The sequence below is a fragment of the Rissa tridactyla genome, chromosome 10 (assembly GCF_028500815.1).
Source record: "Rissa tridactyla isolate bRisTri1 chromosome 10, bRisTri1.patW.cur.20221130, whole genome shotgun sequence".
Lineage (NCBI taxonomy): Eukaryota > Metazoa > Chordata > Aves > Charadriiformes > Laridae > Rissa > Rissa tridactyla.
The window spans coordinates 18,479,719-18,496,955 of record NC_071475.1 but is presented as its reverse complement, the minus strand read 5'-3'; the positions used below and the strand labels follow the sequence as shown (position 1 = coordinate 18,496,955).

General features: G+C 39.2%; 1 protein-coding gene across 4 annotated transcripts in view; it reads right to left on the bottom strand.

The window, feature by feature from the left end:
• The window catches only part of PRKCD (protein kinase C delta), a 65,570-nt gene that overhangs the window by 15,479 nt on the left and 32,854 nt on the right, over positions 1-17,237 (bottom strand). For 3 of the 4 annotated variants that reach the window (XM_054216327.1, XM_054216326.1, XM_054216328.1), the window contains exons 2-4: positions 13,319-13,453; positions 9,435-9,634; positions 6,360-6,420 (exon numbers count right to left, since the gene is read on the bottom strand). In XM_054216327.1, the coding sequence (XP_054072302.1) occupies positions 6,360-6,420; positions 9,435-9,634; positions 13,319-13,433 (376 nt within the window). In that variant the 5' untranslated portion in view covers positions 13,434-13,453. Of the gene's footprint in view, positions 1-3,348; positions 3,456-6,359; positions 6,421-9,434; positions 9,635-13,318; positions 13,454-17,237 lie in introns of those variants that run through there. The other variant, XM_054216329.1, reaches the window with a different exon arrangement.

The window sequence follows — 17,237 nt, the reverse complement described above, 5'->3', positions numbered from 1 at the left end:
GGTCAGGATATGGGAAACTGTGGTGTTCTCTCCCTGTCTGGAACGCTGACATCAAACTTAATAGAAATATATGAGACTGGCATCTATTTTTTGAGAGGGTAATTAATAAACTAATCTCTTAGTTTGTACAAAGAAAAAAAAAGACAGAGACACCCCCCACCACCACTTTCCTTAAATATACTTTTAACTACAAAGAATCCTTGAGCGCAGCAAAACTTCAAAATCTGCATGTGAGAACACACCGTCTTCACAACCGGCTGCCTTATTTAATATCTTTGCCAAAACCAACCCATATATCAAAGTACAGCTGAAACCATTTCTGTACGCTCAGAAGAAGCTGAGGTTTGGACAGCAGCTCTAAGTCAAGTGCACCTGAAGCTGAGTTAGCTCTGAAATGATAGTATAGTTCAATTTATTATGGGCATGTTCAACAAGTTATCTCTAATGCGTATATTACCTTTAATGTGTATGGCTCCAGAAGTTCAGCCAACCATCGACTCAACTGGGGAATAAAGGCTTTATTTCTAAGATGCATAGAGAATTAACAATTGCAAGGAAGCAAACTTCCCAACAACTGGTAAGGATGCAGGGTGGAGATGGGGGGGAAGGGGGGGAGCGGGGAGAAACATAAAGGGAAAGCTTTGCTTCCCACTCCAAGAAAGTCAGGATTTCCATAGATGAAATGCTTGTTCTGGGCCGGCACACGGTCAGAAACAGTCATGTACAAAACAGCTGAATCAGCAACTAGAGTCCAGGTGACCTCTGCAGCCTGAACCTGAAATTAATCATTTTGGACCCAGCACACACCATTAAACATCATCTATTTCCTCTATGGAGAGCTGTGGTTAACATTTATCACTGACACAGCGTTCGCGTATTTCAAGGTCCCGTCTCAAAACTTGCAGCTGATCTGACAAAAGCACCCAGAACTCCTCCGTGCCATATATTCATTAAGAAACCATTAAGAACTCCTGTGAATTGACAGTGCCGTTCTCCAGAAGTGCTGTAAATGTACCATTGTATACACTATTTAATTGCAGCGCCAGTCCTTCTGAATATTTCACAGTCCTTACAGCCACTAACACAATACGCAACCCACAGTCTGGAAAACATTTGCTAAAACAATATTGCTACGACTCTGATGAACTGTAATAAACCTCAAGGTGAGACGTCAAATCGTCTCAATTGAACCTCAACACTTCAAGGACAAAAGCAAATAACCTCCAAGGATAACCCTACTAGATTTTTTCTTTTTAAAAAGAATGAATAGAAAAAATATTTACCATCTTCAGAGTTCATTTTTCATTTTAACTCGCTTGTCTCACAGTTCTGTTTGTGAACAGAGGAAAGATAATGGTGCTGCTGTCAGAAACTCAGAACCAGGATTTCGCTTCTAACAGGGCCAGGCAAAACACTTTCGGAGCTAACTGGCTGCTCAAATTCAGATTTGCCTGAAACTTTCTGATAAATTACAAAACCTACTAATAGTTCTGTTGAGGTCCCCTTCTGCTGTTCTACTGCCTTGCACTTGACTTTGTTTGAAAGTTAAATGCGCCTTCAGGTCAAGAAAAACATTAATCTCACAAAGCAATCATTAAAAAGGAAAGCTTGCTCCTCACAAAGGAGACTTTCCTGGGATGAACCATCTCAGAGGAAAACTGCTCTTTAACCTGGCACCAGTGAGGATTCCTTCACAGATCATCTGTACCAAAAAACCAAAAACAAATAAACAAAACCCCACCCACAAACATTTACAGAAATACAAGTTTCCCAAAAGTCTACATTTCCATGACATGAGCTTGCAAAGCTAAATCAGTTTCGGTTTTGTGATCATCACAACATTTCATTTACAGGCAGAGTATTAATATTGCTATGTATTTCTCTCTCTCTTTTTTTTTAACCATGTCCACCATTCTCAGTATTTGTGGATTTTACATTACTTTAAGTAGCAATACCAATAATTTGCTATTGTACAAGCCCATACTATTTGCTCCCAAAACTAGCATACAATCTTGAATTACCTGTCTCAGCCCCAAGCAGTTATATTACAAGCTTCAGCACAAGCGGTCAAAAATGGTGTTACAAACTCTTTGTGGCACCCTTATAAAAAAGGTATGTCTAGTATACGTAATAGCATTTCTAGTGTAAGGAAAGAGTATGTTACGCTCTGTTCCACGCAGAAACTGGGACATCCACAGGACATGGGCTTTTTGCCTTCTCCTCTAAATAAATGAATGAAGTCCTGCCTCAGCCACTGAGCCAGCACCGACTCCTGACCCCACCGACACTCGCGGAGCGTCGAGGTGGGCTGCTCTGCGGCTGTTTCGAGCCTGTCTTGACTGAACTAGTCCTTCATAGGCGTTAATGAAGTCAATGGTCTTTTAGAAAAACGCTAAAACAAAACACCGGAGTTTTAACAAGCCCTGCCTTTCAATCCAGGAGAGAAAAAACCCAATCCCATGTCGACACTATGGTCTTTGTAGCGCTCGCACCATCTGCGGGGCTGCTGTGCTAACACGGCCTGGCCTCAGCCGCACAGAGAACTTTTTCTTAACATTTCAGTAAGTGTTTCGATAACACGTCTGCACAGATACCCGGTATCTCACTGCCTGTGGTAAAACAGAGAATAAACTGGAAAATGGGTCTTCTCTCTTTTTTTTTTTTTTTTTTTAATTACAAAGGCACAGTAAAAGCAGCCTTTAAAAATACAGCATCTAAGTCAAATTTTTTGTGAACATATAAACTATATCGAATTTTCTCTGCTCTACACGTTAGCTACCTTGTCAGACAAATACACTGCCAACTCTGTGTTTATGAAATTACTACAACGTTTTAATTAAATTCATGCAATCGTACTTCCAGATGCAGATTAAAGCAGATGCTAGGTGCCACTGAATAACTACCACATCTGCCAAATTTCTAGAAATAGTATTTTCTCAGTTAAATGGTTAAATCATACCAACTTCCCTATTAGAAGGCCCAGTTCTGGCTTTTCAGCCCTCATCATTATTATTTACTAATAACGTGACAATCCTTCCCCAACACACCTCATCCACAAAGAGACTTGCTTCAAATCTCAATTTAGACTCCTACGATATGCAGGCTGTGACAGCAAATCTGTTATTTCCCCCATTATTTTTCACTGATGCCTCGGAAAAATTCTAAAAATCTCACGCTTCCCCAACACTCATCTCAACACAGACAGAGAAAAACATATTCAAAATATATGCAGCGCTCTGGCTCACGTTCCTCTCCCAGAAGTCATATACTTGAGATATCAAAAGTTCACATGCAAATTACTCACCTTCTGGTACACCTAATAGCATTTTAAGGAAAGAATTCACTAACCCTTTCTCCAGGAAGCTGAAAGCGGCAAAACTGCAATTCAGAATTCAAAAACAAGATGCAAACATACTTCCAAAGCCTCCAAAGCTGCTAACGCCGCGCAAGGCAGGCAGCAGTGCAGCAAGCCACCTCTGCGATGCTGGGCTTTCTTACTCCATAAGGTCATTAACTACATTTGAATAAACAAAGATCAAGCAAAGCATTAAACATACTGCAACTCCCACCTATTAAAACTAAAGCTGCTTTACAGAATTATAACCTAGTTTCAATACTACAACGAGAGAAGGAGGGGCAGAAGGAAAACAGTGTTCTGAAATGAAAACTGGGGTCAACACGCTGTTCTTATGTTTCACACATCAGAAGAAACACTTTTCATTTCCAACACAAACTTATTTGCAAATCACAGGCCACAAGACAAAAAAGTTCTTTGACAGCTCTAAGCCAGGGCTCTGCAATCCCCATTTTATAGGGTCTAGAAAGAAAAAAAACAAACTCTAAGACTGGGAAGACTTTTCATATGTAGCCCTAAATTAACTGCCCAGGCTCCGATCTGCAAAAAGAATATACAAATGAAATGTCTCAGTATAGCATACCATGGTGCAAATTTAATTATCAGTTTATTCCATTAAACTTTTTCTGTAATAATAAATCTGATAATAGAGTAGTAACACACTTACTTCTCAATGCTGCTGCCTGCCATCGAAGCAGAGAAATGCAGTTTTCTCTAAAGATGGCAGAATGTTTGCTACTTAGAAGGAATGGTTGAAAAACAACAGCTTGAGTTTGCAAAACAAGCCAAAGAAAGAATTAGTCGCTTTTGCAAAGTGCTCGGAGATTTTCAAACAAAAGGTAGCACCTATAACTCAAAGATATTAATGATAGCAATACCTTCAAATAAACTAGGGGAAAAGTGAAATACCAGTTTCAGAACAAGCTTTTTTTTTTAGTATTTCGGGAACAGGGTTACCATACAGTTCTGTATGGAAAGGCACGTCAGAGAGAAAACAAACTGTACATGCAGAGGAAGGAATGTGAACTGTCTCTGAGCTTTCAGCTATTAACTAAGGGTTTTAGCAATGTGAAGAATGGAAGTTAATACAAACATCCTTGTAACGCACTAATGAACTTCTCTGCTCTAACACTGGAAACTGCTCATTTAACTAGAGAAAACATTTACAGCAGGGCAGTGATGAGCCAAAAATCATTCAGCGTTTGCCTACTTAGCAATATACAGATAGTGACACGAGCGAGGTCTATAATTTTGAGGAGTAATATGTTAAAAGGTATCGATGTCTCATGTGAACACCACAAATATCAGATTGAGTGACTCCTTCACAAAACGTAGATGTATAAATGTCTGGAAAAGGAGCTTTTCACGGCCTCTGAGGTTTGGTTACCAAAAAGGTATCGCTGAGTAATTTTCTATAAAGCAGAAGATAAATATGAAGTTGTTGCAAAGTAGAAGATCTAACAAGAGCATTAAGATATGTATCTTAAATTGCCAATTAAAGTATGATTGCATGACTTAATAATCTGTTTGGTATTTAGGCTTCACCCACTACCATCTGTAATCCCTAATAAAGGCAATGAAAAGAATTGCAAGAACACTGTATATATTTTTAAACTATTTTGATAAATAACAAAGAACAATTATTTTAGTACTTAGAGCACACAAGTGTATTACCTTCCTACTAACAGCTAATAGCAAATTAAGGAAGGTTTTCACATGTCTGCGTAGAGAGGAGGAAATTTGCTTCAGCCTCATCAAATAGGTAATTGAGAACACTGAAGTTGGTTTTGTACAGTTTTGGTTAAAATACTAAGTTTCGTGGACAAATGGATTTCTGTATGTCTCATTAAATACAGATTCTCATACCACTGCCCCATGGAACTGCCTCGCACGGGAAAGCCATGGCAAAGACCAAGAGGAAGATTTTCTAATATAATGGCTCAGAACAGTTTTGAATGCAAACCAGAATATTCCTGGTGCATAAACAGAGAGCTTTTGTTCTTCAGAGAAACGCTCTTACTTACAGGCTCTTCAGAGTCACACAATTTTTTGAAATTTTGTTTTAAAGAATTAATTTTCATGAAGGAGACCAAAATGACGATTCTAGAGGCTGTTTTTTTGCCATTGCAAAGATAAAATACCAACTCTGAAATGTCACATACCGCATATCACATTCTATCTTTAGTAGCTTTTCTAGTAACTGCTACACAGACTGCACATATGGTACAAAAACGTATGGTACCTTCACAATTAACTTGTTCTATGAGAGCAGAACTATGTTCCCTGTATATATCTGGGGGAAAAAAGCCAGTAATGCTTTAAAACATACTGCTTACTCTTTCCACTTATTAATCGCAAAGACGTAGTATTAAACCACGTAAGACCGATAGGCTAATATGGCAGACCAGTTCAATTCCCAAGAAATAGTGGTTTTGTGACCTTTAGCACAGGAAAGTTTTAACCACTACCTAAGCAAGTTGTGAGATTTACATCATTTCCTTTAAGAAAGATTCCCACAGATACACAAATCCATGCCAAAATACTTGTTTTTATTGCTGTACTTAAAGCTTCCCCTCTCATAACTGTCTTCTCTTACCTCCTAGTTTCTTCTCCGCAGAGCGCGTGTAGATTTCTGACATATACGATTGTTCACTTTTTAAACCGCTATGGCAGAACATTGATGAGATTTGCATTTTAACACTTAACCATTCACTCATTGTTACATCTTTTCTATCACACCAAAACATGAAGACAGACATAGTAAAGACCTGAAAGTGGCTAAATGCAATAGCAATACAGGGCACAAAGGCATTTAGAAATGAACAAATGCAACCATGACTTCACATAACCAAAAAACCTGCAAAATAAATTAATAAAATCAGAAAATTCCACTCAGTACACCAGGTGATTTTTTTTTGGGAGCTACATCCTGCGTTCCACAAAAGGAATGTAAAAAAAAGTTTTATTTTTACATAACTGACTGAAAAGAAACAGCTGACATTACCTGCATCTTCCAAAAAATACTGCACAGCCATCAGCACCTTCCCCTGAGGTTGCAGGTCAAGCTACGGAAAGAAAGATACCAACAGTGAAGTATGTGGTTGACTGAAACTCTCAGGAATTTAAACAGCTCCTTCTAGGGAATCAAAGTATAATATTCAATAACTATTGGATTACAACCCTCTTCCATATCTCACTGCTGCAGCTGAACCGGGGGCTTTTATTCTGTTGCTTTTACTAATGTGCTGCGTTGCTTTGATGTCTACCCAAAAGTTCAGCACAGTCAAAGGTCACATTGTTTTTGCATGTCCCTTTCCCCTTTCTGCAAAGAAGTTTGTTGACTTCTGTTTTTACTATTAGTAAACACAATTTGCACAGGAACTCAGTTGAAAAGAAAGAGTCTATACAATCCTTTATATGTTTATTGAGAGTACAAACCATAGAGATATCAAATATTGTTCTCTATAACAAGAAGTGGCATCATCAAAATTTATTTTACTTTTTCCCCTCAAACCATTACACGCAGTTTCTGTGGCAAATTCTACAGACCAGAGAAAACAAATGCCTTTTAAGCCAATAGCTGAGGTGAGTTCCTGCGCTCAGAAAGTAGCTGCTAATTCTTAAACTGCTGCCTTCATAAAACGTAAGAAGCTGTTAAGTGTGAAAGAGTCTGATTCAGTCTTCACTTCAGCACAGAGCAAAGTATCCCTGGATTAACAGTAAATACAACTTGGGAGGGGGAAAAAAAAAATACACTTAGATTAGATACACCCGTGAACATATCCCCACAAATCCCATTATCCTACCGGGATAATGATTAAGTTTTCATCTTTAAGGCAATGTCTGACACTCAAAACATTTGATCAACAAAGCTTAAAGGTGGCAAAGACATCTGTAAGAGCTACTTCTGATGGGCTGCCTCTCCGCACACAAAAATAACCTGACAGGCTGTGGTAGGTGAACTGCTGTCTTTGCTGGGCACGATGGTCTGTCCAAGTCACGACTGAGGTTGTACAGAGGAAGTTTAATGCTGGTAACATCTCTGTGGTACCTGTTCTATGGACAATGAGCAGAGAGTTTCAGACCACTGAATTGGCTAAAACTGATCACTGAAACCAAAACTCAGCACTATTAGTTCTAACTACTCTTCTGAGTAATTGCCAGTCTCAGAATTCACGTTACAGTGTGGAAAAAAAAGTGTATGGTTTCAGAATGTAACAGGTGAATACAAACCAGTGAGATCCTACTGACCTAGCAAAATCTGTAAGCCACTTCAATATCAAGCACGCCTTTAAGAAAGGTTTTTTCTGAGATCTGTTTGGCGAGATAGATTTGCACATACTCAAGAGCAAAATCCTGCCACTTACAGCAAAAAAATGGACTTGAGAGAGAACAGGAGGGTTTTTTTAGAAAATATTCCCATACTAAGGTAAGCAACTGGATACTCCCTCCTCTTCATATCTAGCATTCAGGAAAAGCATTCATATATCCAGAAAAGAGTTCATGTCCTACCAAGGAAGGACCAGCATTGCCAATTGTGTGAGAACCGAGATGCCCATCCAATTGGATGTAACCAGGAACTATCTGTTACTACCTGCTGATCCTGCATTAGCCCACCCAAGGAAAAGGTCTCCTGTAGGGTTCATGTTCTGGGCAAGTTCAGCAACACTCCAGTTCAGAAGGCTTTGGATACAAGACTATGGATGAGGTTTGAAGGAGACGTGCTCACATTTAGGAAATATTTCCTTAGCGCTAACTGTACTCCAAATACAGAGGCGGGCAGTTCCTGTATCAGCAAATACACGTAGTTTCTGGGCAAGCTGTCTGGAGTACAGCTTTACATGCACGTGGATAATGGGCAAGACTATTTATAGCACCTATCCACCCAGCTAGACAGCTCTCACTGAAATTATAGGATATCCTGGTATTCCTCTCTGAACCTTACTTCTGCATTTGGAGAAACGCTGAATATTCAAGACACTAATTAGAGTTGCTTCAAGATTTTATAGAGTTGTCTATGACAATAACGGCTCATCACATTCTCACAACCCTTTTTGTTGGACCAGGATCTCAGCAACTTCAGTTGGGTCTAAACGTTGAAAAAAAGCTAGAGAATAGGTTTTTACAAAGATGACATCATTAAACCCTTAATTCCTTGAAAATTCTTTGCAGCACATCAACTAAATGAATGAAACAACATGTGTGGCATTTCAGAAAACTGGGCACAAGGTTTTGATCCTCCCTGCCTCTGTCACTTTCCCCTCTCTAGACATACAAAGTAAAAAATGTTAAATAAATATTAAATTAAAATATAATTTTAAATTTTCTGTTTACTTGCAGTTTACAGCGCTAATTGAAATCCGTTCCATACAGTTACAAGTTGTTGTTCAGGTTTATGTAGTTCGACTACGTAACTACTGGCATTTAGACTAAATGTATATTTCTAAATTTAAAACTACATTAAACCATAACTTTACCTCCCCCTGTTACGTTTCTGAGATGGATACTCAGAACTGTCCTCGGTATGATACAGGAGTAAATGACACTCGGTAAGATGCCATACCCCTTGACTTCATGTACAAACAATTGCGTGGGACACAGGGACAAGACGAAATACCAGGATAATAAAAATGGGGATTAAAGGATCCCCATTATAGCAGCATTAAGCTAACTAAAATTTATTGTAAAAAAAATAACTAAATAAAAAACCCCAAGAAATTCTAAGTGGAAATGCCTTAGAATAGGCTTCACCTTTCTTTTTGTCTGGATGAACTACAATGACCAGATCCAATTTAAACATCTGCTATTTGCTAAAAACTGCTAGGCTTTATAAAATAAGCATTCAATGTGATATAGGCCATTATTTCATACACGAATGCCTTGGATTTTATTGTCCATTTCTTGAACTTTGATTGTACATTATCTCCTTCAAAAATGCTGCTAAAATAATTGTCTTACAAGCCCTGCCACACATGCTAAAGGGATCAAACACTCATAGTTTAAAGGCATAAGGTATCCATTCAGCTGGAAAGAAATGTAACCAGGTCAGCAAGTTTAAGGAATTAATCTTCTTCCTTACCCAGAATTCTGCTTTGCCGTTGCCTTTCTTGCATCGCTCCGCCAGGACTGACACACCTACAGTCACTTCAGATAATGGCTCTTCTGCTGCTTTCATGAGAACAATCTGAATCACCCGTCCTTCGTAAATGTGGGCGTCAAAAGTTGATTTCCATTCTGGATACATGGTAGGTTTCTTCTGAACTAGAGTTTTTCCTCTCTCTGAAAACCACGCAAAAAAAAAAAAGACAGAAACTGTAAAATCAAATAATGTAGATCTAGTAATTAAACTCAACAAAATAACACAAAAGAGAGAATCCTTGTACTGAAACCAAAAGCAGACTGACTACTTTTTGTACTGTGGCTGGGACAAAGTTTAAATATTCAGTTCAAACATTCATGACTTGGAAGGCAAAGCTCACTCTGACAAACAGGGCATGCAAAGGAAGCGAAGGTGATAACGTTCAGCCAGAGAGACCAGGAGAGACAAATCCCATTCTGGAATTCAGAAGCTGGTTTAGTCGGTCGACCTGACAACAAGTATTTGCACGGCTGCTTTCTGGTATCCGTCTCCATGACGTGTCGCCTAATATGAATACCTGCTGCTCTAAGATAAATTAAGATACATCTCACACTGACCTAGTTGAAATTGAAACTGGTGGCTGAGAGATGAAAAACTCCACATTTCATTAATCTACTTCCAAGTTATCCCAACATATCACTTCTATTTGTAAGTCACTCTTCTTGGCATTGTACTCTGTCTCTGCCACAATTGCTACTTTTTAAAGCATATTACAAGGCCTTATCAGTCCTCTGTAGCACATGCAGACTTTGTGTAGTTGAATAATAAGGAAAAGGCTGAAGGAACCTCCAAAAATGTCTTAATTTTTTTGGTAACATTTAGCCAGCCTCCTGTAAGAGTGTCTCCTCAGACTCCTTCCTTAGGAGCTTTACAGTGCTTCACTATTCTTATTAGATGGATTTTTCCTAATATGCAGCTTCACTCTCTCTCGTTACCAGTTAAGCTAATTTCTTCCTGTCCTTAAATCAAGCACAGAAAACAGCTGTAACAAGCCTTAGCATATTTCTAGATCTGGGTCTCTCAGTCTTATCAACACGTCCGAAATGATACTGCCTCCTAAACAACATCCAGCTCTTCACCATGACTCTGGCACGCGATGCCACCTCCCCAGTTTTTCCTCTGTGATTTGCTGCCAAGCACATTATTCCCCATTTGTGCTCAGGTAACTGAGTATAATTTTGTACATTCTGCACAATTTCTGCTATTTATCAAGATCATTTGTTGCAATAAAAGTGCTTTCCAAGTGCCTCTCCAACTCTGAATGATCCGTTTTTCCCTTAAGTGTGTAATCTGTTCTTGCGATAGCAAGGCAACGGCAAAGCAGATTAAATAGTTGGACCCTTCCCCAGGAAGCTGCGGTGTGGCCTGTCGCTTAAAATTAGCAATAGAATTTACATTCATTTCAACGAAGGAAGAATTATATACGTATTATTTTAAAATCTTCCTGGAAACTCAAGGCAAAGTTTGTGTTCATTCATTACTAACTTGCTCAACGCACTCCGCTTAATTGTGCTGAGCTATCCAAACAAGAGTAGCAAATAGCGTCCTTGTACTTCTTTATTAGGGAATGCCTGCCAACAACAGCATTACAAATCACAACTTTGACAAGCAGACCTAAGCCTGCTTGCCAAAGGGCATTCTGAAATGCTCAGAAACAGCCACCTGAGGACCTCCTCCATTTCAACACAAACTTGAGCATTCCTCCTCTACTCAGTCAAAAGGTTTTATCTTGAATTCGGGGAACGCTGCAGAAAGAAAGACTCAAATTCTTAGCAACACAAACCTACTTCCAGAGCCCTGCACTTGGTATTCTTAACTATGGAAGAATTTGGAATTATGGTGAAAATATATAGGGAAAGCTCAAACAAAACACAATGTAGGGGTTATTAGGACAGACAATAAAAGTGAGGGGGAATTAAAAGCAGGCTGTCTGCACAGCAAGGCTTTTACACTAGCCTATTTTTTGGATTGCTAAAGCCAGACCCCTTCATCAAAAATGGCACGCTTCAGGAGGCATCCTTGGGATTATGAGAAATGCAGAACCTCTGACAAGAATTCAGTGTTTGCAGAAGCAGCAGCAGTTTACAGAGTAGTTGGTAATACTCTGTAGGATTCTTAGAGAGGGAGAGAACTATTTCAGTCTGTTCACAGGACTCTCCCACGTGCCAATTAATTGCTTTGATCAGTTACCGTATACATTTTTACCCTATATAAAACTGAAAGAAGTCATCAGAATTACTGGCAACAACTTCCAGCCTGCTTTTGTAATTAAAATCATACTAATCAAGATTTGTCATGGATCACACTGCCTGCCTGCAAATGAACACTTAAGTGTCAGCAAAGAACAGGCTTTAAGAACACCACTGTTCTTACCCCTCCTGTATTCAGGCCTCCTTTGTTTCTCTGGTGACGCTACTGGCTTCAAAAAATTGTATGTGTTTGCAAATTGGCTTGTTGCCAAGTCATTAGGCAAATGCTTGTCTTCTTCCTATACAATAAGCTTTTCCTTGATCATGTTTCAGCATGCAAATCCAATAAAAGTTATTCCAGATCTTGTCAAACTGATAACGGGAGCATCAGCTTCTTTTCCTGATTACCCCAATCGGTCACTGCTCCAAGGTTCACTGCACCCTCCTCCCCTATTTTTCAGTACTTCAAAGACACTTGCAAGCAAAGAGGAGAAACATTGGGACAATTCTACTTTTCAAAAGGAGATAGGTGGAAAAAAAGTGGATTTATTTAGACCACTTCCACCTCTGTGCACATTTAGGCAGCTGCAACACTTTCAAGACCATTTCTTCAGAGGTTCTCCCAACAGACTAGGAAACTGCTTCTTTGGAGCTTAACACATTTGCTTGATGACAACATTTTCTGGAAGGGGCACTGCACCTTCTGTTTGAAGTCTAAATGCAGCTTTTACCTCAGCAATAAGGGGAAAGCCCAATCATATTGTGATGAAGAAGAAAATTCACCCTTTCCTGCGTTCCTTGACGTTTTGTGAAGCCATAAATGCAGGATTAGATGACTGCAGTCTAACCCAGTACAGCAATTCCCTCTCATCCTGTTTGGCTGCAGTGATGCATTCTAGCTAAACCCCACAAAATATCATAAACCTTTGGACCAGTTTCTATAAAGAAGTGGTCTTTGAAGGCTGCTGAACAGGGAGGTGCTAACAAGACCTTGGGTGCAAGTAATTCCAAACAAATAATTCTGCCAAAATGCTTCAGTTACTACAAAAACAACAAACTACACTCCTCATTGATACCTATCCTCAAAGTCAGTAGAGATCATTTACTACTCTGTGCTTGAGGATGGTTTTCTGAAACCTGCTGCAGTTCAGAGCCCTCTTCATGTCACTCCACCACACCACTCTCTCCCCTGCAGAGCTTCTGCAAGAGCAGTCTGTCACTTGCAGAACTGGGGAGAAGAATGCTTTATTTAACATTTGCAAACCTTTGTCATGCAAAATTCATAGCTCACCTTAACCTATGCAAAAGTGACATTTCAGCTGCTTCACCACGTATTTTGTGAATAGTTGTGTGTAGGTGGTGAAGGAAGAAACTAGAGCTCTTGGACTTCACCCTACCGAGTGCTGAGCGCTCTGGCCACAGTACGAGAAAGCACTAATAAAGAAGTCTTGTTTTAAGGTGGGGATAGAGACCAAAGTCATTGTTATTCCTCCCACTCTGAAAGAAGAGCTCATGTATAAGTGCTTGGCATGACAGGAACAGCAGGACGCATTACCATTCATAGACTAAGAGGGATTGCAGTATTCCTCAAAAACTTATTCATATTCAGAAAAGCACAACCATTTGTAACCTCACCTGTAGTCAGTGCTTCCTTCATCTTGATAGCACAGAAAGGCTGTAGTTGTTCCCCTTGATTCTGCACAGGTCCCAGCTCAAAGGAGTTGAAAGATATCCGTAAGAAAGGGGCCATTGCTCACAATGATACACAACCTAAGTGCAAAGAAGTACAGAAAAATCAGAGAGTAACAGACCAGGTCTGAGACTTGTGGGAAAGCGATACACGTTTCTCAGCAGCCATCATAGCTGATAGACTCCATCCCCTAAAGTCCGCAAGTCTAGAATGTGCCTTTGAGACCATGAGCCTTTACTAAAACTGGTACATACTGAAAAAAACAAACAAACAAAAGTAACATGTACAATCAAAGACTGAATTTCAGACAGCCTTTTAACCATACCCTGTTACAAGTAAGAAGTGGTTACACCTCTGACTTAGACCTTGCTCAGTTTTTAAACAGAGACCCTATTCATTAACACACAAGTATATAAACATTCTTATCAAATAAGTAGTTCACAAACTAATAGACAGATTGTTTGGTGTTTTTTTAAACATTTTTTTTCTTCACACCTGGAGTGAAGGGTGTGTTGGGGGGAAAAAAGGGAGGAAGAAGAGTTTTGTCTGTTCTATGTGTTCCTTTCCCAGTATCTCTTAAAATGCAAGGAAGGAGGATTAGGAGGAAAATAAATCATCCAAAGCTCACATTATTTCGTTGCTTTTTAGGTACACGTTATTTTCTTTTTTAATCGCTACACAGCCTCAAAAATTCCCAGACAGAATTCTAGGCACCTCAATAAGCAATCAAATGACAAAAGGAATACCTTTGGTTAATTTTATTTTTAAAGATTATCTGAGAAACTAAAATTTTATTTTTAAATATTACCTGAGAAACTACTGAATCTACATACTATTTCTGGACACTGCAGGAAAAAGTACTACCAGACATACAGTAAGGGTAACATGTCCTTAAGCATGATCAAATAATTGCACTGCATATGAGCACCTGATCAACATTAGCAACCTGCGTAACTGGTTCACGCTTAATTTGTCACTTAGATACACACACAGTTGCAGAAATTCCTGAAACCTAGTTATTTCACTGGATAAGCGTGCATTTTGTTTTTCATACTTGATGTGGAAAACAACGTACGTTCCAAATACCACCACCAAACTGAAACAACTATAATATCACTCAACTTCTCTTCAAGCAATGGTTTCAGGTGGCACTGACTAATCGTAGGAGGCATCCCAGAGCCAATGATTCAAACGGCGAGGCTCGACACCTGCACACACCAGGCAAAGGGAAGAGGCAGAAAAAACTCCAGCACTACAGTGTCACCTGGTTTAACCTGTCAGGAATTACAAGAATCCAAACCACCTGTAATTTCTAAGTCAGCAAACTGGTGTTTCACTATAGCCTTCCCTCATTCTCAAGAGTTCCTGAACTTAGAGCAGATTTCAGTTTACAATTCACAGCACCTTCAGCAATGGCGTTAGCCCTGCAGCTTGTACGTCAGTATTGTTTTGTGAAGCAAAAGTTACCCATGCAAAGGGTAAGAGAAAACAGCCAGTTGCTAGCAAGGGAATGCTAGTACAATCAGAGTACAGGGGATGCACAGAAGGACAGATTAGGAGAAAAGAGTTAACAAAGTAACAGGAAGAGATGATGAAAAAAAAATAAAAAATTGAAACTGGGCTGAGCTGGCCTTTTGACTGTAGATTGTTAACCAGCTCAGTCAAGCAGCACTAGGAAGAACATTTCAAGCAATCCTGCACATGCTTGCTATTTTTTTTTTTTTTTAAATGTAAAGACATCGACCTGAGAAGCAATTAACATTCCTTTTACACCTCTTAAGGCCCAGAACAGCTATTTAGATAAAAGACTGTGAAATCACAGGCTTTGCAGCAAGACAGCATATAGCTCCTGACACCATTATTTGCACATCATGCAATCTCCCTGTGTGGAGGCCGTTCTCAATAAATGGAAAAATGTTATGACTCTAACATTTATTGAGCTAGTTTTTATTAACTGACTGTTTCCCTACTTTCTTTTCTGTAGAGCAACACAAAAGTTAGAAAGCAGGTTTAGGATTACTTGTCACACCATGGCTTATCCCACTGAAGAACTGAAAGCGCCGACTGCAATTCACATTCACGCAGATGGCCATCCAGACTAGCAATAAAATAACAAACTTCCACACTAATCCAGTGGTTATTGCAGTTTAGAGCACCGTTTGATGAGACAAATAAAGAAAAAGACACAGCTTTTGTAAAAATTAACAAATACCATCCGATACCTCACTTTCACAAATGCAACATAAACACAATGCTCATCAAGAGTTTTAATGAGGAACACATTTTAGTTGCTCAAGAGACTTTGTGCTCACTATGTTTGGAACTACCCTCAAGTGACTGGCTCCATGGCTTGCCAACCCCGGATCACATACAGTTACTACTCAATATGGATGTAAAAGAAGCCAGATTTCATCATCATTCACCTCTGGGGAAACAGCTTTAAGACCCAATTAGGCCATAGGTAGAAACAAGCTGGGAAGGTCAGTATGGAGCTCCCACTGGAAAGTTTATTTGACAGAATCACAGGACTGCAGGATAATTCTGGCTGGAAGGGACAGCCCAGCTAGAAGTCACAATTTCCAGTAAGTCTGGGACTACACTAACAAAAAATTGGAAAGCACTGACAAAGCTAAACTAACAATTGCACGATTTGACTCAGACCATCTGACTCGAGCCAATGTCAGTCCTGAAAGAGAATACAAGGCTTTGACATTTACTTCTTTAACTCCCAATTAACAGCTACAATAGAAACAGGTACAATGCATATGCATTTTGAATAATCCCACAGTCTTCCTCATTTCTGATGGCCAAATCATTTGAAGGCCACATTTTCAGCTCTGCTTCTTATTTTTGAAAATGGTTATTTCTTTTAGTTTCATTGTACTTGACTTCCATGCAATCTCAAATAGTCACTCAGAAATGCTAGACTCAAGCAATTCAGCAGTTAGGAGAAAACACCAATATCCCAGAATTTCTGATGATGTTCAAATGCACTCAGTTCAAGGTCACTGTGAAACTAGAAGGTATCTTTTTGCTTTTCCATTTAACAACAACTTAAAAAAAAAAAATCTCAACAGCTTATTTTCACGTAACAAACTACCTGTTCCTGCCAAGTTTCTCTACCCTTATACATTTTGCTTTAAGTGGCTTCATGCAAAATCTCACTATACATGATAGACTACACTGTGACGCAGGGAGGTTAAATGAGAAAGGAGGATTTGGATTCGCTCCTCAGGTACATTTTCCAATCCTTGTCTATGCTAAGATACTGCAGTGAGATAGTTGACAAGTATCAGCTGTAATGCTGTAAACAAAAACATACCCCACTAAATCTGGTTTTGGCAGTGAAACTCAGTGAAAGAGATCCATTTTAATTCAACAGTTTCTCAAAATCCCTGCTGAACACACTCTTCCAAAGTTTTGTCACATTTGAAAAGCAAAAACATCAAAAGCAATACGTATGTTTTGCTTGTTGCATTTTAGAGAAGAGTCCCTCTCTAGTCTCCATGACTATTTCAGAAGTGACAGAACAAGCGCTGACTCTAGTTTTAAGAGCTGTATCTGTCAAGAACTGAAACTGCTATAAAACACCAGATAGGAATTGAGGATTTTACAATCTACTCATGCAATCTGCATTGCTGCTATGAAGAATTAAAGCCAAACTCTTTTCCCTAAAGGGTGTGATTTTATCCAAACCAAATGGTGGAAAAACTGAGATGCGAACTCCAAAAATAGTGCAAGTCTAAATTACAGGTTCAATATCTCAAACAGTCTCAAAGTCATGTGCAATCTGAAAAAAAAGCTAGGGGCAAAATCTGCTAGTAACATTATTCTATATGAAGTACACGGTGATGGCCACGAGTA